The sequence below is a fragment of the Oncorhynchus masou genome, chromosome 12, assembly GCF_036934945.1.
Source record: "Oncorhynchus masou masou isolate Uvic2021 chromosome 12, UVic_Omas_1.1, whole genome shotgun sequence".
In the NCBI taxonomy this organism is placed as follows: Eukaryota; Metazoa; Chordata; class Actinopteri; order Salmoniformes; family Salmonidae; genus Oncorhynchus; species Oncorhynchus masou.
In genome coordinates, this window is record NC_088223.1 from 1,820,097 (window position 1) to 1,843,664 (window position 23,568).

General features: G+C 47.1%; 1 protein-coding gene across 2 annotated transcripts in view; it reads left to right on the forward strand.

Annotated features, from left to right (window-relative positions):
- The window catches only part of fam91a1 (family with sequence similarity 91 member A1), a 132,119-nt gene that overhangs the window by 14,480 nt on the left and 94,071 nt on the right, over positions 1 to 23,568 (forward strand). For both annotated transcript variants that reach the window (XM_064979458.1, XM_064979459.1), the window contains 3 exons: positions 4,741 to 4,798; positions 14,960 to 15,027; positions 15,149 to 15,262. In XM_064979458.1, coding sequence (XP_064835530.1) covers positions 4,741 to 4,798; positions 14,960 to 15,027; positions 15,149 to 15,262 — 240 coding nt within the window. The remainder of the gene's footprint in view (positions 1 to 4,740; positions 4,799 to 14,959; positions 15,028 to 15,148; positions 15,263 to 23,568) is intronic.

The following is a 23,568-nucleotide window of genomic DNA, read 5'->3' on the forward strand; positions in this document are numbered from 1 at the left end:
TATATGTTATTCAATGTGTTTCTAATAGCAGTAAGGACTCTCTGTTATTCAATGTGTTTCTAATAGCAGTAAGGACTATCTGTTATTCAATGTGTTTCTATGGGCTAAGAGCAGTAAGGACTATCTGTTATTCAATGTGTTTCTATGGGCTATTAGCAGTAAAGACTATCTGTTATTCAATGTGTTTCTATGGGCTAATAGCAGTAAGGACTATCTGTTATTCAATGTGTTTCTATTGGCTAATAGCAGTAAGGACTATCTGTTATTCAATGTGTTTCTATTGGCTAATAGCAGTAAGGACTATCTGTTATTCAATGTGTTTCTATGGGCTAATAGCAGTAAGGACTATCTGTTATTCAATGTGTTTCTAATAGCAGTAAAGACTATCTGTTAATCAATGTGTTTCTAATAGCAGTAAGGACTATCTGTTATTCAATGTGTTTCTAATAGCAGTAAGGACTCTCTGTTATTCAATGTGTTTCTAATAGCAGTAAGGACTATCTGTTATTCAATGTGTTTCTAATAGCAGTAAGGACTCTCTGTTATTCAATGTGTTTCTAATAGCAGTAAGGACTATCTGTTATTCAATGTGTTTCTATTGGCTAATAGTAGTAAGGACTATCTGTTATTCAATGTGTTTCTATGGGCTAATAGCAGTAAGGACTATCTGTTATTCAATGTGTTTCTAATAGCAGTAAGGACTATCTGTTATTCAATGTGTTTCTAATAGCAGTAAGGACTCTCTGTTATTCAATGTGTTTCTATGGGCTAATAGCAGTAAGGACTATCTGTTATTCAATGTGTTTCTAATAGCAGTAAGGACTATCTGTTATTCAATGTGTTTCTATGGGCTAATAGCAGTAAGGACTATCTGTTATTCAATGTGTTTCTAATAGCAGTAAGGACTATCTGTTATTCAATGTGTTTCTAATAGCAGTAAGGACTATCTGTTATTCAATGTGTTTCTAATAGCAGTAAGGACTCTCTGTTATTCAATGTGTTTCTATGGGCTAATAGCAGTAAGGACTATCTGTTATTCAATGTGTTTCTAATAGCAGTAAGGACTATCTGTTATTCAATGTGTTTCTATGGGTTAATAGCAATAAGGACTATCTGTTATTCAATGTGTTTCTAATAGCAGTAAGAACTATCTGTTATTCAATGTGTTTCTATGGGCTAATAGTAGTAAGGACTATCTGTTATTCAATGTGTTTCTATTGGCTAATAGCAGTAAGGACTATCTGTTATTCAATGTGTTTCTATGGGCTAATAGCAAAAATTCAACGTTTCATAAAATACTTTTAAAAATATATTTTTTGATACCTTAACCGGTCTTATAATTCAAAATGAAAGAGATAAATGGTCCTGGTGAGGGTTAATTTTGTGTGTGTTATTCCTGGAGTTTCGCACCGTTTGCCTTGACTCAAACAAGACTGTGGTTGACTTGTAAACCCCAGAGTTGCCCCAACATGTGACAGTCCATAGCGTCCGTATTAAAGAACCATGCTGCATCCCGATGGCTCCTTCTGATAGGTTTGGATTGATGAACTTTAAATCCTTATTAATGATTTGTTTCAATAGAGAAATGAGAGGTGCCATAACCATTAACCTCTGGTGTGAATAGTCCCTTGGCGATCTATAGGAGGAACGTATGTGATGGGGGCTATTGAGCTTGGAATGTACTGAGTGTTGGCAATGTGATCGCGTGGCATTGATAAGGATTAGCCATGGATTAGTGATGAATGGTGGGGGGTCCAGGTCAGGTCACGTTAAGGAAGAAATGTAAAGTTTATGGCCCGTATCACTTAGTGTCCAGCCGAGCAGTAAAGAGTCAATGCTTGTACAGATGGGTAGGAGGAGACTCAGGATAAAGGGTTAAATATCACTGCTTGTACAGATGGGTGGGAGGAGACTCAGGAGGAAGGGTTAAATATCACTGCTTGTACAGATGGGTGGGAGGAGACTCTGGAGGAAGGGTTAAATATCACTGCTTGTACAGATGGGTGGGAGGAGACTCTGGAGGAAGGGTTAAATATCACTGCTTGTACAGATGGGTGGGAGGAGACTCTGGAGGAAGGGTTAAATATCACTGCTTGTACAGATGGGTGGGAGGAGACTCTGGAGGAAGGGTTAAATATCACTGCTTGTACAGATGGGTGGGAGGAGACTCTGGAGGAAGGGTTAAATATCACTGCTTGTACAGATGGGTGGGAGGAGAGTCTGGAGGAAGGGTTAAATATCACTGCTTGTACAGATGGGTGGGAGGAGACTCTGGAGGAAGGGTTAAATATCACTGCTTGTACAGATGGGTGGGAGGAGACTCTGGAGGAAGGGTTAAATATCACTGCTTGTACAGATGGGTGGGAGGAGACTCTGGAGGAAGGGTTAAATATCACTGCTTGTACAGATGGGTGGGAGGAGACTCTGGAGGAAGGGTTAAATATCACTGCTTGTACAGATGGGTGGGAGGAGACTCTGGAGGAAGGGTTAAATATCACTGCTTGCCTACGGAGCTGTGAGGGGAACGGCACCGCAGTACCTCCAGGCTCTGATCAGGCCCTACACCCAAGCAAGGGCACTGCGTTCATCCACCTCTGGCCTCCTCGCCTCCCTACCATTGAGGAAGTACAGTTCCCGCTCAGCCCAGTCAAAACTGTTCGCTGCTCTGGCCCCCCAATGGTGGAACAAACTCCCTCACGACGCCAGGACAGCGGAGTCAATCACCACCTTCCGGAGACACCTGAAACCCCACCTCTTCAAGGAATACCTAGGATAGGATAAGTAATCCTTCTCACCCCCCCCCCCCCCCCCTTAATGATTTAGATGCACTATTGTAAAGTGGCTGTTCCACTGGATGTCAGAAGGTGAATTCACCAATTTGTAAGTCGCTCTGGATAAGAGCGTCTGCTAAATGACTTAAATGTAAATGTAAATGTACAGATGGGTGGGAGGAGACTCTGGAGGAAGGGTTAAATATCACTGCTTGTACAGATGGGTGGGAGGAGACGCTGGAGGAAGGGTTAAATATCACTGCTTGTACAGATGGGTAGGAGGAGACTCTGGAGGAAGGGTTAAATATCACCGCTTGTACAGATGGGTGGGAGGAGACTCTGGAGGAAGGGTTAAATATCACTGCTTGTACAGATGGGTGGGAGGAGACTCTGGAGGAAGGGTTAAATATCACTGCTTGTACAGATGGGTGGGAGGAGACGGGAGGAAGGGTTAAATATCACTGCTTGTACAGATGGGTGGGAGGAGACTCAGGATGAAGGGTTAAATATCACTGCTTGTACAGATGGGTAGGAGGAGACTCAGGATTTAGGGTTAAATATCACTGCTTGTACAGATGGGTGGGAGGAGACTCAGGAGGAAGGGTTAAATATCACTGCTTGTACAGATGGGTGGGAGGAGACTCTGGAGGAAGGGTTAAATATCACTGCTTGTACAGATGGGTGGGAGGAGACTCAGGAGGAAGGGTTAAATATCACTGCTTGTACAGATGGGTGGGAGGAGACTTTGGAGGAAGGGTTAAATATCACTGCTTGTACAGATGGGTGGGAGGAGACTCTGGAGGAAGGGTTAAATATCACTGCTTGTGTGAAAAGGTCTTTGTCTAATGCAGCTGTATTGATTCTCTGGGAGAATAAACTTGGTTGAACCTTTCATAGTGTCCGGCGAGTTTTTACTCTGAACGTTGGAACCTAACATAGTACATTACGATGGCGGATTGCCCCAGTCAGTGTGGGGTGGACCTCAACTGTTATCCAGCACATCCTACAAACCGCTACTCTTTTTCATTGCCTTGAAGATTTTCATTGAATTTCAATGAACAAAAATGCACAGATTTAATATGATTAACAACTCGGCCTACATCTCGTGCCCAAACTCCAAATGTTGCTTAGCTGATTGTGATATCGTTAATGGTGAAAAACATTCAAACCAATTTTATTTTCTACATTCTGAGGCAACATCTCGCTGCACGTTCTGAGGCAACATCTCGCTGCACGTTCTGAGGCAACATCTCGCTGCACGTTCTGAGGCAACATCTCGCTGCACGTTCTGAGGCAACATCTCGCTGCACGTTCTGAGGCAACATCTCGCTGCACGTTCTGAGGCAACATCTCGCTGCACGTTCTGAGGCAACATCTCGCTGCACGTTCTGAGGCAACATCTCGCTGCACGTTCTGAGGCAACATCTCGCTGCACGTTCTGAGGCAACATCTTCATACTAGACATGTCAATTACATTACTGAACGATGTGTCACTCTGATAATCCATTTGATGTGTTTTTAATAGGATAAATTAATTACTGCACTAAATAGGGAATAGTGTGCCATAGGGTCCTGGTCCAAAGTAGTGCACTACATTGGGAATAGGGTTCCATTTGGAACATTGACAGTGAATAATCAAGGTTCAGGGAAGGAAGGAATGGTGTAGGAAGAGAAATTAATTTGCTGCTCCCTTTTTCCTGGTTTAATTTCTCCCTCCCTTCCTCTCTCCTCTTCCCTCTTCTCTTTCCTCTCCTCCCTCTCTCCACCTCCCTCTCTCCTCCCTCTCCTCCCTCTTTCTCCACCTCCCTCTCTCCCCCCTTCCTTCCTCTCTCCACCTCTCTCTCTCCACTATCCCTCTCTCCTCCCTTCCTCCCTCTCTCCACCTCTCTCTCTCCACCTCCCTCTCTCCTCCCTTCCTCCCTCTCTCCACCTCTCTCTCTCCTCCCTTCCTCCCTCTCTCCACCTCCAGGACATCATGAACGTAGAGAAGAGTTACGACTCGTTGCCCAACTTCACTGCTGCTGACTGTAAGTAGCCTGTTGCTGTACTTTCTCTCTGAGCTATGTGGTGTGTGGAGCAGTATTTCGGTAGCCGGTAATAGCTGCTTTTGGCCCCAAAGAAAAAAACTATTCATTCCAAAATAATTATTTTTAGACTATTAATGGATGTAAATACATTTGACCGGTCATGCTTATCGGTCTATAGATTCATTTGCATAATTTTGTGTAATTAAATTGGCACATGCATTTTCATGATTCATCTTATTTAGCACAAGAGCATAGCATACATATACAGAGCCGAATTGGAGCGCAGAATCAGTCAGACACTGTGAGAGCTGCTTCGACAGCTCCTCAAACCTGGCTGGTCTGAAATGTGCTTTTATAAGCCCAATCATTGCGTAATAATTCTAAATGCAATCGTGTGTTAAAAACAGTTTTGATGGCCACGATTGAAAAGAGCTACTGTTTTTATTTCTCAACTGGTAATTGTAGCACGCTTCTCATTTGCCATTCAAGTGTGTAAGCAGCGGTTGTTGGCAGGCTTTCAGAGTGTCACACACCACTTTGCAATGAGCTGGAGGCAGGATGCATTTTGAAAACGTTTAGTTGTTGGAAACCTGAACGTTTTATTGCATATTATGAGGCATGTCTTACAAAGTAGCCTCGCCAAAATCAGACCATAGAAATGTGGAGGAAATGATTTACACTACCATATGCCATTGAAACCAGTAGCATATTTCTCTCACGTTCTAATGGTTTTCAAATCAACTTTCTTTCATTGTCCATTAGATAAAGGCACCATTTTAGTCATTTTAGCATCCCATGCTAGTTGATGATAATCCTAGTCATATTAGCAACCCATGCTAGTTGATGATAATCCTAGTCATATTAGCAACCCATGCTAGTTGATGATAATCCTAGTCATATTAGCAACCCATGCTAGTTGATGATAATCCTAGTCATATTAGCAACCCATGCTAGTTGATGATAATCCTAGTCATATTAGCAACCCATGCTAGTTGATGATAATCCTAGTCATATTAGCAACCCATGCTAGTTGATGATAATCCTAGTCATATTAGCAACCCATGCTAGTTGATGATCATCCCAGTCATATTATCAACCCATGCTAGTTGATGATAATCCTAGTCATATTAGCATCCCATGCTAGTTGATGATAATTCTAGTCATATTAGCATCCCATGCTAGTTGATGATAATCCTAGTCATATTAGTAACCCATGATAATCCAAGTCATATTGGTAACCCATGATAATCCTAGTCATTTTAATAACCCATCATAATCCCAGTCATATTTGTAACCCATGATAATCCCAGTCATATTTGTAACCCATGATAATCCCAGTCATATTAGTAACCCATCATAATCCCAGTCATATTTGTAACCCATGATAATCCCAGTCATATTAGTAACCTATGATAATCCCAGTCATATTACTAACCCATGTTAATCCTAGTCATATTAATAACCCATGATAATCCCAGTCATATTAGTAACCCATGATAATCCCAGTCATATTTGTAACCCATCATAATCCCAGTCATATTTGTAACCCATCATAATCCCAGTCATATTAGTAACCCATCATAATCCCAGTCATATTTGTAACCCATCATAATCCCAGTCATATTTGTAACCCATCATAATCCCAGTCATATTTGTAAACCATGATAATCCCAGTCATATTAGTAACCCATCATAATCCCAGTCATATTTGTAACCCATCATAATCCCAGTCATATTTGTAACCCATCATAATCCCAGTCATATTTGTAACCCATCATAATCCCAGTCATATTTGTAAACCATGATAATCCCAGTCATATTTGTAACCCATCATAATCCCAGTCATATTAGTAACCCATCATAATCCCAGTAATATTTGTAACCCATCATAATCCCAGTCATATTTGTAACCCATCATAATCCCAGTCATATTTGTAACCCATGATAATCCCAGTCATATTTGTAACCCATCATAATCCCAGTCATATTTGTAACCCATCATAATCCCAGTCATATTTGTAACCCATCATAATCCCAGTCATATTAGTAACCCATCATAATCCCAGTCATATTTGTAACCCATCATAATCCCAGTCATATTAGTAACCCATCATAATCCCAGTCATATTTGTAACCCATCATAATCCCAGTCATATTTGTAACCCATCATAATCCCAGTCATATTAGTAACCCATGATAATCCCAGTCATATTTGTAACCCATGATAATCCCAGTCATATTTGTAACCCATCATAATCCCAGTCATATTAGTTACCCATCATAATCCCAGTCATATTAGTAACCCATGATAATCCCAGTCATATTAGTAACCCATGATAATCCCAGTCATATTAGTAACCCATGATAATCCCAGTCATATTTGTAACCCATGATAATCCCAGTCATATTTGTAACCCATCATAATCCCAGTCATATTAGTTACCCATCATAATCCCAGTCATATTAGTAACCCATGATAATCCCAGTCATATTAGTTGTTGATAATCCCAGTTATATTAACAGATATTTCCATCTGTCATGTGCAGTGTACCTTTGACAAGTGTTTTCCTGCTAATTGCATAATGGAAGGAACATTTGTATATGTGGCCTGCTGCCTTGTGCGCAATGCTGTGCTTTATAATGAAATAATAGTTCATCAACCTTATTATCTAAATGTTCTGAGCTGTTGTATCAGACTCATTGCTTTTTAATGTTGTGTTTTTTATGAAGTCTAGGCCTACTGGTTGATTGAATTTGGGATTTATCTCCAACAACTGTCCCAGAGTCTGTTTGTTTCTTTGTTGCACAGAATGACAAGCTGGCCAATAGAACAGGTTAACTTTTCTAAAATGGGGGCTTGTAGATTGACAGGCTAGTGATTTGGCTGTCGGTTGCTCGTCTTGTTGGCTGAGGAAAAGTAAATGAGGACGGTTGTTCTAACATCTTACAAATGGCTATCGGAATTCAATAATAAGGACGCACACCATGTGTAGTATTGCAGTACTCCCTCTCTCGGGGATACACTGCTGGCTGTTAGTAGTATTGTAGTACTCCCTCTCTCAGGGATACACTGCTGGCTGTTAGTAGTATTGTAGTACTCCCTCTCTCAGGGATACACTGCTGGCTGTTAGTAGTATTTTAGTACTCCCTCTCTCAGGGATACACTGCTGGCTGTTAGTAGTATTGTAGTACTCCCTCTCTCAGAGATACACTGCTGGCTGTTAGTAGTATTGTAGTACTCCCTCTCTCAGGGATAAACTGCTGACTGTTAGTAGTATTGTAGTACTCCCTCTCAGGGATACACTGCTGGCTGTTAGTAGTATTGTAGTACTCCCTCTCTCAGGGATAAACTGCTGACTGTTAGTAGTATTGTAGTACTCCCTCTCTCAGGGATAAACTGCTGGCTGTTTGTAGTATTGTAGTACTCCCTCTCTCAGAGATACACTGCTGACTGTTAGTAGTATTGTAGTACTCCCTCTCTCAGGGATAAACTGCTGACTGTTAGTAGTATTGTAGTACTCCCTCTCTCAGGGATAAACTGCTGACTGTTAGTAGTATTGTAGTACTCCCTCTCTCAGGGATAAACTGCTGACTGTTAGTAGTATTGTAGTACTCCCTCTCTCAGGGATAAACTGCTGGCTGTTTGTAGTATTGTAGTACTCCCTCTCTCAGAGATACACTGCTGACTGTTAGTAGTATTGTAGTACTCCCTCTCAGGGATACACTGCTGGCTGTTAGTAGTATTGTAGTACTCCCTCTCTCAGGGATACACTGCTGACTGTTAGTAGTATTGTAGTACTCCCTCTCTCAGGTATAAACTGCTGGCTGTTTGTAGTATTGTAGTACTCCCTCTCTCAGAGATACACTGCTGACTGTTAGTAGTATTGTAGTACTCCCTCTCAGGGATACACTGCTGGCTGTTAGTAGTATTGTAGTACTCCCTCTCTCAGGGATAAACTGCTGACTGTTAGTGGTATTGTAGTACTCCCTCTCTCAGGTATAAACTGCTGGCTGTTAGTAGTATTGTAGTACTCCCTCTCTCAGGGATACACTGCTGACTGTTAGTAGTATTGTAGTACTCCCTCTCTCAGGGATAAACTGCTGACTGTTAGTGGTATTGTAGTACTCCCTCTCTCAGGGATAAACTGCTGGCTGTTAGTAGTATTGTAGTACTCCCTCTCTCAGGGATAAACTGCTGACTGTTAGTAGTATTGTAGTACTCCCTCTCTCAGGTATAAACTGCTGGCTGTTAGTAGTATTGTAGTACTCCCTCTCTCAGGGATACACTGCTGACTGTTAGTAGTATTGTAGTACTCCCTCTCAGGGATACACTGCTGACTGTTAGTAGTATTGTAGTACTCCCTCTCTCAGGTATAAACTGCTGGCTGTTAGTAGTATTGTAGTACTCCCTCTCTCAGGGATACACTGCTGACTGTTAGTAGTATTGTAGTACTCCCTCTCAGGGATACACTGCTGACTGTTAGTAGTATTGTAGTACTCCCTCTCTCAGGGATACACTGCTGACTGTTAGTAGTATTGTAGTACTCCCTCCTCTCTCAGGGATAAGAACATCAGTGAGTTAAAACATTGTGCTAGTAACACCAGGGTTGTGGCATTGGGCCACTGCTGCTAAATTAATACATGGGAAACACTGTCTTTGACCTTATTTTCAAATGAACTGTTCCGACTGTTATTCCTCTTCTAACTAATTAAAAATTCATTTTCAGGAACTCAGTAACTGATAAAACAATAATTGCTAAAGCCCATTGCATTACAAACGGCAAATTAATGAATGAAGCGGCATTGGTAGATTACTTCCTCCTGAGAGACTGGCCAGAAGCAGGATGGCTCCATGACTTTCTGCTGAGAGACTGGCCAGAAGCAGGATGGCTCCAGGACTTTCTGCTGTCAGACTGGCCAGAAGCTGGATGACTCCATGACTTTCTGCTGAGAGACTGGCCAGGAGCAGGATGGCTCCAGGACTTTCTGCTGAGAGACTGGCCAGAAGCTGGATGGCTCCATGACTTTCTGCTGAGGGACTGGCCAGGAGCAGGATGGCTCCAGGACTTTCTGCTGAGGGACTGGCCAGAAGCTGGATGGCTCCAGGACTTTCTGCTGAGAGACTGGCCAGAAGCTGGATGGCTCCATGACTTTCTGCTGAGGGACTGGCCAGAAACAGGATGGCTCCATGACTTTCTGCTGAGGGACTGGCCAGAAGCAGGATGGCTCCATGACTTTCTGCTGAGAGACTGGCCAGGAGCAGGATGGCTCCAGGACTTTCTGCTGTCAGACTGGCCAGAAGCTGGATGACTCCATGACTTTCTGCTGAGAGACTGGCCAGGAGCAGGATGGCTCCAGGACTTTCTGCTGAGAGACTGGCCAGAAGCTGGATGGCTCCATGACTTTCTGCTGAGGGACTGGCCAGAAGTAGGATGGCTCCATGACTTTCTGCTGAGAGACTGGCCAGGAGCAGGATGGCTCCAGGACTTTCTGCTGTCAGACTGGCCAGAAGCAGGATGGCTCCATGACTTTCTGCTGAGAGACTGGCCAGGAGCAGGATGGCTCCATGACTTTCTGCTGTCAGACTGGCCAGAAGCAGGATGACTCCATGACTTTCTGCTGAGAGACTGGCCAGGAGCAGGATGGCTCCAGGACTTTCTGCTGTCAGACTGGCCAGAAGCAGGATGGCTCCATGACTTTCTGCTGAGAGACTGGCCAGAAGCAGGATGGCTCCATGACTTTCTGCTGAGAGACTGGCCAGGAGCAGGATGGCTCCATGACTTTCTGCTGAGAGACTGGCCAGAAGCAGGATGGCTCCATGACTTTCTGCTGAGAGACTGGCCAGGAGCAGGATGGCTCCATGACTTTCTGCTGAGAGACTGGCCAGGAGCAGGATGGCTCCATGACTTTCTGTTGTCAGACTGGCCAGAAGCAGGATGGCTCCATGACTTTCTGCTGTCAGACTGGCCAGAAGCTGGATGGCTCCATGACTTTCTGCTGAGAGACTGGCCAGAAGCAGGATGGCTCCATGACTTTCTGCTGAGAGACTGGCCAGGAGCAGGATGGCTCCATGAGTTTCTGCTGTCAGACTGGCCAGAAGCTGGATGGCTCCATGACTTTCTGCTGAGAGACTGGCCAGAAGCAGGATGGCTCCATGACTTTCCGCTGAGAGACTGGCCAGAAGCAGGATGGCTCCATGACTTTCTGCTGAGAGACTGGCCAGAAGCAGGATGGCTCCATGACTTTCTGCTGAGAGACTGGCCAGAAGCTGGATGGCTCCATGACTTTCTGCTGAGAGACTGACCAGAAGCAGGATGGCTCCATGACTTTCTGCTGTCAGACTGGCCAGAAGCAGGATGGCTCCATGACTTTCTGCTGTCAGACTGGCCAGAAGCAGGATGGCTCCATGACTTTCTGCTGAGAGACTGGCCAGGAGCAGGATGGCTCCATGACTTTCTGCTGTCAGACTGGCCAGAAGCTGGATGGCTCCATGACTTTCTGCTGAGAGACTGGCCAGAAGCAGGATGGCTCCATGACTTTCTGCTGAGAGACTGGCCAGAAGCAGGATGGCTCCATGACTTTCTGCTGAGAGACTGGCCAGAAGCAGGATGGCTCCATGACTTTCTGCTGTCAGACTGGCCAGAAGCAGGATGGCTCCATGACTTTCTGCTGTCAGACTGGCCAGAAGCAGGATGGCTCCATGACTTTCTGCTGTCAGACTGGCCAGAAGCAGGATGGCTTCATGACTTTCTGCTGAGAGACTGGCCAGAAGCAGGATGGCTCCATGACTTTCTCCTGACAGACTGGCCAGAAACAGGATGGCTTCATGTTGTTCTGTTGTCAGACTGGCCAGAAACAGGATGGCTCCATGACTTTCTGCTGAGAGACTGGCCAGAAGCAGGATGGCTCCATGACTTTCTCCTGACAGATTGGCCAGAAACAGGATGGCTTCATGTTGTTCTGTTGTCAGACTGGCCAGAAACAGGACTGCTCCGTGACTTTCTGCTGAGAGACTGGCCAGAAGCAGGATGGCTCCATGACTTTCTGCTGAGAGACTGGCCAGAAGCTGGATGGCTCCATGACTTTCTGCTGTCAGACTGGCCAGAAGCAGGATGGCTCCATGACTTTCTGCTGTCAGACTGGCCAGAAGCAGTGTGGCTCCATGACTTTCTGCTGAGAGACTGGTCAGAAGCAGGATGGCTCCATGACTTTCTGTTGTCAGACTGGTCAGAAGCAGGATGGCTTCATGACTTTCTGCTGAGAGACTGGCCAGGAGCAGGATGGCTTCATGACTTTCTGTTGTCAGACTGGTCAGAAGCAGGATGGCTCCATGACTTTCTGCTGAGAGACTGGTCAGAAGCAGGATGGCTCCATGACTTTCTGTTGTCAGACTGGTCAGAAGCTTGATGGCTCCATGACTTTCTGTTGTCAGACTGGTCAGAAGCAGGATGGCTTCATGTTGTTCCGTTGTCAGACTGGCCAGAAACAGGATGGCTCCATGACTTTCTGCTGAGAGACTGGTCAGAAGCAGGATGGCTCCATGACTTTCTGTTGTCAGACTGGTCAGAAGCAGGATGGCTCCATGTTATTCTGCTGTCAGACTGGCCAGGAGCAGGATGGCTCCATGACTTTCTGCTGTCAGACTGGCCAGAAGCTTGATGGCTCCATGACTTTCTGCTGAGAGACTGACAAACTTTATGCTCGCTTCGAGGCAAGCAACACTGAAGCATGCACGAGATCACCAGCTGTTCTTGATGACTGTGTGACAACACTCTCGGTAGCTGATGTGGACACAACCTTTAAACAGGTCAACATTCACAAAGCTGCTGGGCCAGATGGATTACCAGGACATGTACTCAAAGCATGCACGGACCTGTCAAGTGTCTACACTGACATTTTCAACCTCTCCATGGCCGAGTCTGTAATACCTACATGTTTCAAGCAGACCACCATAGTCCCTGTGCCCAAGGAAGCGAAGATAGCCTGCCTACCTGATTACCGCCTCGTGGCACTCACGTCGGTAGCCATGAAGTGCTTTGAAAGGCTGGTCATGGCTCACATCAACAGCATCCTCCCGGACACCCTAGACCCACTCCAATTCGCATACTGCCCCAACAGATCCACAGACGATGCAATCTCAATCACACTCCACACTGCCCTTTCTCACCTGGACAAAAGGAACACCTATGTGAGAATACTCTTCCTTGACAACAGATCAGCGTTCAACACCATAGTGTCCACGAAGCTCATCACTAAGCTAAGGACTCTGGGACTTAACACCTCCCTCTGCGACTGGATCCTGGACTTCCTGACGGGCCGCCCACAGGTGGTAAGAGTAAGCAACAACAGGTCTGCCACGCTGATCCTTAACACTAAGTCCCCTCCTCTATTCCCTGTTCACCCACGACTGCTTGATGTCCTCATCAAGACAGTCTTGAAGAGGGCATGACAAAACCTCTTCCCCCTCAGGAGACTGAAAAGATTTGGCATGCGACCCCAGATCCTCAAAAGGTTCTACAGCTGCACCATCGAGAGCATCCTGACCGGTTTCATCACCGCCCGGTATGGCAACTGCTCGGCATCTGACCGTAAGCCACTACAGAGGGTAGTGAGTATGGCCCAGTACATCACTGGGGCCAAGCTTCCTGCCATTCCGGACCTATATAATAGGCGATGTCAGAGGAAAGCCCATAAAATTGTCAGAGACTCCAGTCACCAAATTCATAGACTGTTTTCTCTGCTACAGCACGGCAAGCGGTACCGGAGCACCAAGTCTAGGACCAAACAGCTCCTCAACAGCTTCTACCCCCAAGCCATAAGACTGCTGAACAATTCATAAAAATCATCACCAGACAATTTACATTGGGAATAGGGCTCTGGTCACAGGTAGTGTACTATACAGGGAATAGGGCTCTGGTCTCAGGTAGTGTACTATACAGGGAATAGGGCTCTGGTCACAGGTAGTGTACTATACAGGGAATAGGGCTCTGGTCACAGGTAGTGTACTATACAGGGAATAGGGCTCTGGTCTCAGGTAGTGTACTACACAGGAAATAGGTCTCTGGTCTCAGGTAGTGTACTATACAGGGAATAGGCCTCTGGTCTCAGGTAGTGTACTATACAGGGAATAGGGCTCTGGTCTCAGGTAGTGTACTATACAGGGAATAGGGCTCTGGTCTCAGGTAGTGTATTATACAGGGAATAGGGCCCTGGTCTCAGGTAGTGTACTATACAGGGAATAGGGCTCTGGTCACAGGTAGTGTACTATACAGGGAATAGGGCTCTGGTCACAGGTAGTGTACTATACAGGGAATAGGGCTCTGGTCACAGGTAGTGTACTATACAGGGAATAGGGCTCTGGTCACAGGTAGTGTACTATACAGGGAATAGGGCCCTGGTCTCAGGTAGTGTACTATACAGGGAATAGGGCTCTGGTCTAAAGTAGTGCACTATATAGGGAATAGGGCTCTGGTCTAAAGTAGTGCACTATATAGGGAATAGGGCTCTAGTCTAAAGTAGTGTACTATACAGGGAATAGGGCTCTGGTCTCAGGTAGTGTACTATACAGGGAATAGGGCTCTGGCCTCAGGTAGTGTACTATACAGGGAATAGGGCTCTGGTCTCAGGTAGTGCACTATATAGGGAATAGGGCTCTAGTCTAAAGTAGTGCACTATATAGGGAATAGGGCTCTGGTCTAAGGCCAGCAGCATACCACCCTGCATACCACTACTGGCTTGCTTCTGAAGCTAAGCAGGGTTGGTCCTGGTCAGTTCCTGGATGGAAGACCAAATGCTGCTGGAAGTGGTGTTGAAGGGCTAGTAAGAGGCACTCTTTCCTCTGGTCTAAAAAATATCCCAATGCCCCAGGGCAGTGATTGGGGACACTGCCCTGTGTAGGGTGCAGTCTTTCGGATGGGACGTTAAACGGGTGTCCTGACTCTCTGAGGTCATTAAAGATCCCATGGCACTTATCGTAAGAGTAGGGGTGTTAACCCCGGTGTCCTGGCTAATATCCCAATCTGGCCCTCAAACCATTATGGTCACCTAATAATCCCCAGTTTTCAATTGGCTCATTCATCCCCCTCCTCTCCCATGTAACCTGGTAAAATAACAAAAAAAAATATAAAAACCAGTGATTAATGTCTCCTGTCTATCTTCTAGGTCTAAGACTGCTGGGCATCGGGAGGAACCAGTATATTGACTTGATGAACCAGTGCAGGTCTTCCAAGGTAAGACATGAAGACCTTGAAGCATGTCGTTATTACCTTGGTCATATGTTTTAAAATGTAATTACTGACTAATGAATAGTAACAGTGATTTAACATGTATGACACTTGTGTCTCCTATCAGAAATTCTTCCGTAGGAAAACAGCGCGGGACCTGCTGCCCTCCAAGCCAATAGAGATCTCAGTAGAGGCGTGGTGGGTGGCTCAGACCGGATACATCACAGAGGATGACGTCAGGGTGAGTCTCTGTAGAGCTTCCTGATAGTGGTAGAGGATGACGTCAGGGTGAGTCTCTGTAGAGCTTCCTGATAGTGGTAGAGGATGACGTCAGGGTGAGTCTCTTTAGAGCTTCCTGATAGTGGTAGAGGATGACGTCAGGGTGAGTCTCTGTAGAGCTTCCTGATAGTGGTAGAGGATGACGTCAGGGTGAGTCTCTGTAGAGCTTCCTGATAGTGGTAGAGGATGACGTCAGGGTGAGTCTCTGTAGAGCTTCCTGATAGTGGTAGAGGATGACGTCAGGGTGAGTCTCTGTAGAGCTTCCTGATAGTGGTAGAGGATGACGTCAGGGTGAGTCTCTGTAGAGCTTCCTGATAGTGGTGGAGGATGACGTCAGGGTGAGTCTCTGTAGAGCTTCCTGATAGTGGTAGAGGATGACGTCAGGGTGAGTCTATAGAGCTTCCTGATAGTGGTAGAGGATGACGTCAGGGTGAGTCTCTGTAGAGCTTCCTGATAGTGGTAGAGGATGACGTCAGGGTGAGTCTCTGTAGAGCTTCCTGATAGTGGTAGAGGATGACGTCAGGGTGAGTCTCTTTAGAGCTTCCTGATAGTGGTAGAGGATGACGTCAGGGTGAGTCTCTGTAGAGCTTCCTGATAGTGGTAGCGGATGACGTCAGGGTGAGTCTCTGTAGAGCTTCCTGATAGTGGTAGAGGATGACGTCAGGGTGAGTCTCTGTAGAGCTTCCTGATAGTGGTAGAGGATGACGTCAGGGTGAGTCTATAGAGCTTCCTGATAGTGGTAGAGGATGACGTCAGGGTGAGTCTCTGTAGAGCTTCCTGATAGTGGTAGAGGATGACGTCAGGGTGAGTCTCTATAGAGCTTCCTGATAGTGGTAGAGGATGACGTCAGGGTGAGTCTCTGTAGAGCTTCCTGATAGTGGTAGAGGATGACGTCAGGGTGAGTCTCTGTAGAGCTTCCTGATAGTGGTAGAGGATGACGTCAGGGTGAGTCTCAGTAGAGCTTCCTGATAGTGGTAGAGGATGACGTCAGGGTGAGTCTCTGTAGAGCTTCCTGATAGTGGTAGAGGATGACGTCAGGGTGAGTCTCTGTAGAGCTTCCTGATAGTGGTAGAGGATGACGTCAGGGTGAGTCTCTGTAGAGCTTCCTGATAGTGGTAGAGGATGATTTCAGGGTGAGTCTCTTTAGAGCTTCCTGATAGTGGTAGAGGATGACGTCAGGGTGAGTCTCTGTAGAGCTTCCTGATAGTGGTAGAGGATGACGTCAGGGTGAGTCTCTGTAGAGCTTCCTGATAGTGGTAGAGGATGACGTCAGGGTGAGTCTCTGTAGAGCTTCCTGATAGTGGTAGAGGATGACGTCAGGGTGAGTCTCTGTAGAGCTTCCTGATAGTGGTAGAGGATGACGTCAGGGTGAGTCTATAGAGCTTCCTGATAGTGGTAGAGGATGACGTCAGGGTGAGTCTCTGTAGAGCTTCCTGATAGTGGTAGAGGATGACGTCAGGGTGAGTCTCTGTAGAGCTTCCTGATAGTGGTAGAGGATGACGTCAGGGTGAGTCTATAGAGCTTCCTGATAGTGGTAGAGGATGACGTCAGGGTGAGTCTCTGTAGAGCTTCCTGATAGTGGTAGAGGATGACGTCAGGGTGAGTCTCTGTAGAGCTTCCTGATAGTGGTAGAGGATGACGTCAGGGTGAGTCTCTGTAGAGCTTCCTGATAGTGGTAGAGGATGACGTCAGGGTGAGTCTCTGTAGAGCTTCCTGATAGTGGTAGAGGATGACGTCAGGGTGAGTCTCTGTAGAGCTTCCTGATAGTGGTAGAGGATGACGTCAGGGTGAGTCTCTGTAGAGCTTCCTGATAGTGGTAGAGGATGACGTCAGGGTGAGTCTCTGTAGAGCTTCCTGATAGTGGTAGAGGATGACGTCAGGGTGAGTCTCTGTAGAGCTTCCTGATAGTGGTAGAGGATGACGTCAGGGTGAGTCTATAGAGCTTCCTGATAGTGGTAGAGGATGACGTCAGGGTGAGTCTCTGTAGAGCTTCCTGATAGTGGTAGAGGATGACATCAGGGTGAGTCTCTGTAGGGCTTCCTGATAGTGGTAGAGGATGACATCAGGGTGAGTCTCTAGAGCTTCCTGATAGTGGTAGCGGATGACGTCAGGGTGAGTCTCTGTAGAGCTTCCTGATAGTGGTAGAGGATGACGTCAGGGTGAGTCTCTGTAGAGCTTCCTGATAGTGGTAGAGGATGACGTCAGGGTGAGTCTCTGTAGAGCTTCCTGATAGTGGTAGAGGATGACGTCAGGGTGAGTCTATAGAGCTTCCTGATAGTGGTAGAGGATGACGTCAGGGTGAGTCTATAGAGCTTCCTGATAGTGGTAGAGGATGACGTCAGGGTGAGTCTCTGTAGAGCTTCCTGATAGTGGTAGAGGATGACGTCAGGGTGAGTCTCTGTAGAGCTTCCTGATAGTGGTAGAGGATGACGTCAGGGTGAGTCTCTGTAGAGCTTCCTGATAGTGGTAGAGGATGACGTCAGGGTGAGTCTCTGTAGAGCTTCCTGATAGTGGTAGAGGATGACGTCAGGGTGAGTCTCTGTAGAGCTTCCTGATAGTGGTAGAGGATGACGTCAGGGTGAGTCTATAGAGCTTCCTGATAGTGGTAGAGGATGACGTCAGGGTGAGTCTCTGTAGAGCTTCCTGATAGTGGTAGAGGATGACGTCAGGGTGAGTCTCTGTAGAGCTTCCTGATAGTGGTAGAGGATGACGTCAGGGTGAGTCTCTGTAGGGCTTCCTGATAGTGGTAGAGCATGACGTCAGGGTGAGTCTCTGTAGAGCTTCCTGATAGTGGTAGAGGATGACGTCAGGGTGAGTCTCTGTAGGGCTTCCTGATAGTGGTAGAGGATGACGTCAGGGTGAGTCTCTGTAGAGCTTCCTGATAGTGGTAGAGGATGACGTCAGGGTGAGTCTCTGTAGAGCTTCCTGATAGTGGTAGAGGATGACGTCAGGGTGAGTCTCTGTAGAGCTTCCTGATAGTGGTAGAGGATGACGTCAGGGTGAGTCTCTGTAGAGCTTCCTGATAGTGGTAGAGGATGACGTCAGGGTGAGTCTCTGTAGAGCTTCCTGATAATGGTAGAGGATGACGTCAGGGTGAGTCTCTGTAGGGCTTCCTGATAGTGGTAGAGGATGACGTCAGGGTGAGTCTCTGTAGGGCTTCCTGATAGTGGTAGAGGATGACGTCAGGGTGAGTCTCTGTAGAGCTTCCTGATAGTGGTAGAGGATGACGTCAGGGTGAGTCTCTGTAGAGCTTCCTGATAGTGGTAGAGGATGACGTCAGGGTGAGTCTCTGTAGAGCTTCCTGATAGTGGTAGAGGATGACGTCAGGGTGAGTCTCTGTAGAGCTTCCTGATAGTGGTAGAGGATGACGTCAGGGTGAGTCTCTGTAGAGCTTCATGATAGTGGTAGAGGATGACGTCAGGGTGAGTCTCTGTAGAGCTTCCTGATAGTGGTAGAGGATGACGTCAGGGTGAGTCTCTGTAGAGCTTCCTGATAGTGGTAGAGGATGACGTCAGGGTGAGTCTCTGTAGAGCTTCCTGATAGTGGTAGAGGATAACGTCAGGGTGAGTCTCTGTAGAGCTTCCTGATAGTGGTAGAGGATGACGTCAGGGTGAGTCTCTGTAGAGCTTCCTGATAGTGGTAGAGGATGACGTCAGGGTGAGTCTCTAGAGCTTCCTGATAGTGGTAGAGGATGACGTCAGGGTGAGTCTCTGTAGAGCTTCCTGATAGTGGTAGAGGATGACGTCAGGGTGAGTCTCTAGAGCTTCCTGATAGTGGTGGAGGATGACGTCAGGGTGAGTCTCTGTAGAGCTTCCTGATAGTGGTAGAGGATGACGTCAGGGTGAGTCTGTAGAGCTTCCTGATAGTGGTAGAGGATGACGTCAGGGTGAGTCTCTGTAGAGCTTCATGATAGTGGTAGAGGATGACGTCAGGGTGAGTCTCTGTAGAGCTTCCTGATAGTGGTAGAGGATGACGTCAGGGTGAGTCTCTGTAGAGCTTCCTGATAGTGGTAGAGGATGACGTCAGGGTGAGTCTCTGTAGAGCTTCCTGATAGTGGTAGAGGATGACGTCAGGGTGAGTCTCAGTAGAGCTTCCTGATAGTGGTAGAGGATGACGTCAGGGTGAGTCTCTGTAGAGCTTCCTGATAGTGGTAGAGGATGACATCAGGGTGAGTCTCTGTAGAGCTTCCTGATAGTGGTAGAGGATGACGTCAGGGTGAGTCTCTGTAGAGCTTCCTGATAGTGGTAGAGGATGACGTCAGGGTGAGTCTATAGAGCTTCCTGATAGTGGTAGAGGATGACGTCAGGGTGAGTCTCAGTAGAGCTTCCTGATAGTGGTAGAGGATGACGTCAGGGTGAGTCTCTGTAGAGCTTCCTGATAGTGGTAGAGGATGACGTCAGGGTGAGTCTCTGTAGAGCTTCCTGATAGTGGTAGAGGATGACGTCAGGGTGAGTCTCTGTAGAGCTTCCTGATAGTGGTAGAGGATGACGTCAGGGTGAGTCTCTGTAGAGCTTCCTGATAGTGGTAGAGGATGACGTCAGGGTGAGTCTCTGTAGAGCTTCCTGATAGTGGTAGAGGATGACGTCAGGGTGAGTCTCTGTAGAGCTTCCTGATAGTGGTAGAGGATGACGTCAGGGTGAGTCTCTGTAGAGCTTCCTGATAGTGGTAGAGGATGACGTCAGGGTGAGTCTCTGTAGAGCTTCCTGATAGTGGTAGAGGATGACGTCAGGGTGAGTCTCTGTAGAGCTTCCTGATAGTGGTAGAGGATGACGTCAGGGTGAGTCTCTGTAGAGCTTCCTGATAGTGGTAGAGGATGACGTCAGGGTGAGTCTCTGTAGAGCTTCCTGATAGTGGTAGAGGATGACGTCAGGGTGAGTCTATAGAGCTTCCTGATAGTGGTAGAGGATGACGTCAGGGTGAGTCTCTGTAGAGCTTCCTGATAGTGGTAGAGGATGACGTCAGGGTGAGTCTCTGTAGAGCTTCCTGATAGTGGTAGAGGATGACGTCAGGGTGAGTCTCAGTAGAGCTTCCTGATAGTGGTAGAGGATGACGTCAGGGTGAGTCTCTGTAGAGCTTCCTGATAGTGGTAGAGGATGACGTCAGGGTGAGTCTATAGAGCTTCCTGATAGTGGTAGAGGATGACGTCAGGGTGAGTCTCTGTAGAGCTTCCTGATAGTGGTAGAGGATGACGTCAGGGTGAGTCTCTGTAGAGCTTCCTGATAGTGGTAGAGGATGACGTCAGGGTGAGTCTCTGTAGAGCTTCCTGATAGTGGTAGAGGATGACGTCAGGGTGAGTCTCTGTAGAGCTTCCTGATAGTGGTAGAGGATGACGTCAGGGTGAGTCTCTGTAGAGCTTCCTGATAGTGGTAGAGGATGACGTCAGGGTGAGTCTCTGTAGAGCTTCCTGATAGTGGTAGAGGATGACGTCAGGGTGAGTCTCTGTAGAGCTTCCTGATAGTGGTAGAGGATGACGTCAGGGTGAGTCTCTGTAGAGCTTCATGATAGTGGTAGAGGATGACGTCAGGGTGAGTCTCTGTAGAGCTTCCTGATAGTGGTAGAGGATGACGTCAGGGTGAGTCTCTGTAGAGCTTCCTGATAGTGGTAGAGGATGACGTCAGGGTGAGTCTCTAGAGCTTCCTGATAGTGGTGGAGGATGACGTCAGGGTGAGTCTCTGTAGAGCTTCCTGATAGTGGTAGAGGATGACGTCAGGGTGAGTCTGTAGAGCTTCCTGATAGTGGTAGAGGATGACGTCAGGGTGAGTCTCTGTAGAGCTTCATGATAGTGGTAGAGGATGACGTCAGGGTGAGTCTCTGTAGAGCTTCCTGATAGTGGTAGAGGATGACGTCAGGGTGAGTCTCTGTAGAGCTTCCTGATAGTGGTAGAGGATGACGTCAGGGTGAGTCTCTGTAGAGCTTCCTGATAGTGGTAGAGGATGACGTCAGGGTGAGTCTCAGTAGAGCTTCCTGATAGTGGTAGAGGATGACGTCAGGGTGAGTCTCTGTAGAGCTTCCTGATAGTGGTAGAGGATGACGTCAGGGTGAGTCTCTGTAGAGCTTCCTGATAGTGGTAGAGGATGACGTCAGGGTGAGTCTCTGTAGAGCTTCCTGATAGTGGTAGAGGATGACGTCAGGGTGAGTCTATAGAGCTTCCTGATAGTGGTAGAGGATGACGTCAGGGTGAGTCTCAGTAGAGCTTCCTGATAGTGGTAGAGGATGACGTCAGGGTGAGTCTCTGTAGAGCTTCCTGATAGTGGTAGAGGATGACGTCAGGGTGAGTCTCAGTAGAGCTTCCTGATAGTGGTAGAGGATGACGTCAGGGTGAGTCTCTGTAGAGCTTCCTGATAGTGGTAGAGGATGACGTCAGGGTGAGTCTCTGTAGAGCTTCCTGATAGTGGTAGAGGATGACGTCAGGGTGAGTCTCTGTAGAGCTTCCTGATAGTGGTAGAGGATGACGTCAGGGTGAGTCTCTGTAGAGCTTCCTGATAGTGGTAGAGGATGACGTCAGGGTGAGTCTCTGTAGAGCTTCCTGATAGTGGTAGAGGATGACGTCAGGGTGAGTCTCTGTAGAGCTTCCTGATAGTGGTAGAGGATGACGTCAGGGTGAGTCTCTGTAGAGCTTCCTGATAGTGGTAGAGGATGACGTCAGGGTGAGTCTCTGTAGAGCTTCCTGATAGTGGTAGAGGATGACGTCAGGGTGAGTCTCTGTAGAGCTTCCTGATAGTGGTAGAGGATGACGTCAGGGTGAGTCTCTGTAGAGCTTCCTGATAGTGGTAGAGGATGACATCAGGGTGAGTCTCTGTAGAGCTTCCTGATAGTGGTAGAGGATGACGTCAGGGTGAGTCTATAGAGCTTCCTGATAGTGGTAGAGGATGACGTCAGGGTGAGTCTATAGAGCTTCCTGATAGTGGTAGAGGATGACGTCAGGGTGAGTCTCAGTAGAGCTTCCTGATAGTGGTAGAGGATGACGTCAGGGTGAGTCTCTGTAGAGCTTCCTGATAGTGGTAGAGGATGACGTCAGGGTGAGTCTCTGTAGAGCTTCCTGATAGTGGTAGAGGATGACGTCAGGGTGAGTCTCTGTAGAGCTTCATGATAGTGGTAGAGGATGACGTCAGGGTGAGTCTCTGTAGAGCTTCCTGATAGTGGTAGAGGATGACGTCAGGGTGAGTCTCTGTAGAGCTTCCTGATAGTGGTAGAGGATGACGTCAGGGTGAGTCTCTGTAGAGCTTCCTGATAGTGGTAGAGGATGACGTCAGGGTGAGTCTCTGTAGAGCTTCCTGATAGTGGTAGAGGATGACGTCAGGGTGAGTCTCTGTAGAGCTTCCTGATAGTGGTAGAGGATGACGTCAGGGTGAGTCTCTGTAGAGCTTCCTGATAGTGGTAGAGGATGACGTCAGGGTGAGTCTCTGTAGAGCTTCCTGATAGTGGTAGAGGATGACGTCAGGGTGAGTCTATAGAGCTTCCTGATAGTGGTAGAGGATGACGTCAGGGTGAGTCTCTGTAGAGCTTCCTGATAGTGGTAGAGGATGACGTCAGGGTGAGTCTCTGTAGAGCTTCCTGATAGTGGTAGAGGATGACGTCAGGGTGAGTCTATAGAGCTTCCTGATAGTGGTAGAGGATGACGTCAGGGTGAGTCTCTGTAGAGCTTCCTGATAGTGGTAGAGGATGACGTCAGGGTGAGTCTATAGAGCTTCCTGATAGTGGTAGAGGATGACGTCAGGGTGAGTCTCTGTAGAGCTTCCTGATAGTGGTAGAGGATGACGTCAGGGTGAGTCTCTGTAGAGCTTCCTGATAGTGGTAGAGGATGACGTCAGGGTGAGTCTCTGTAGAGCTTCCTGATAGTGGTAGAGGATGACGTCAGGGTGAGTCTCTGTAGAGCTTCCTGATAGTGGTAGAGGATGACGTCAGGGTGAGTCTCTGTAGAGCTTCCTGATAGTGGTAGAGGATGACGTCAGGGTGAGTCTCTGTAGGGCTTCCTGATAGTGGTAGAGGATGACGTCAGGGTGAGTCTCTGTAGAGCTTCCTGATAGTGGTAGAGGATGAGCCACTTGTGTGGGTTGTAGACTCCGTCTCATGCTACCACTAGAGTGAAAGCACCGCCAGCATTCAAAAGTGACCAAAACATCAGCCAGGAACCATAGGAACTGAGAAGTGGTCTGTGGTCACCACCTCCAGAACCACTCCTTTATTGGGGGTGTCTTGCTATTTGCCTATAATTTCCACCTGTTGTCTATTCCATTTGCACAACAGCATGTGAAATTTATTGTCAAT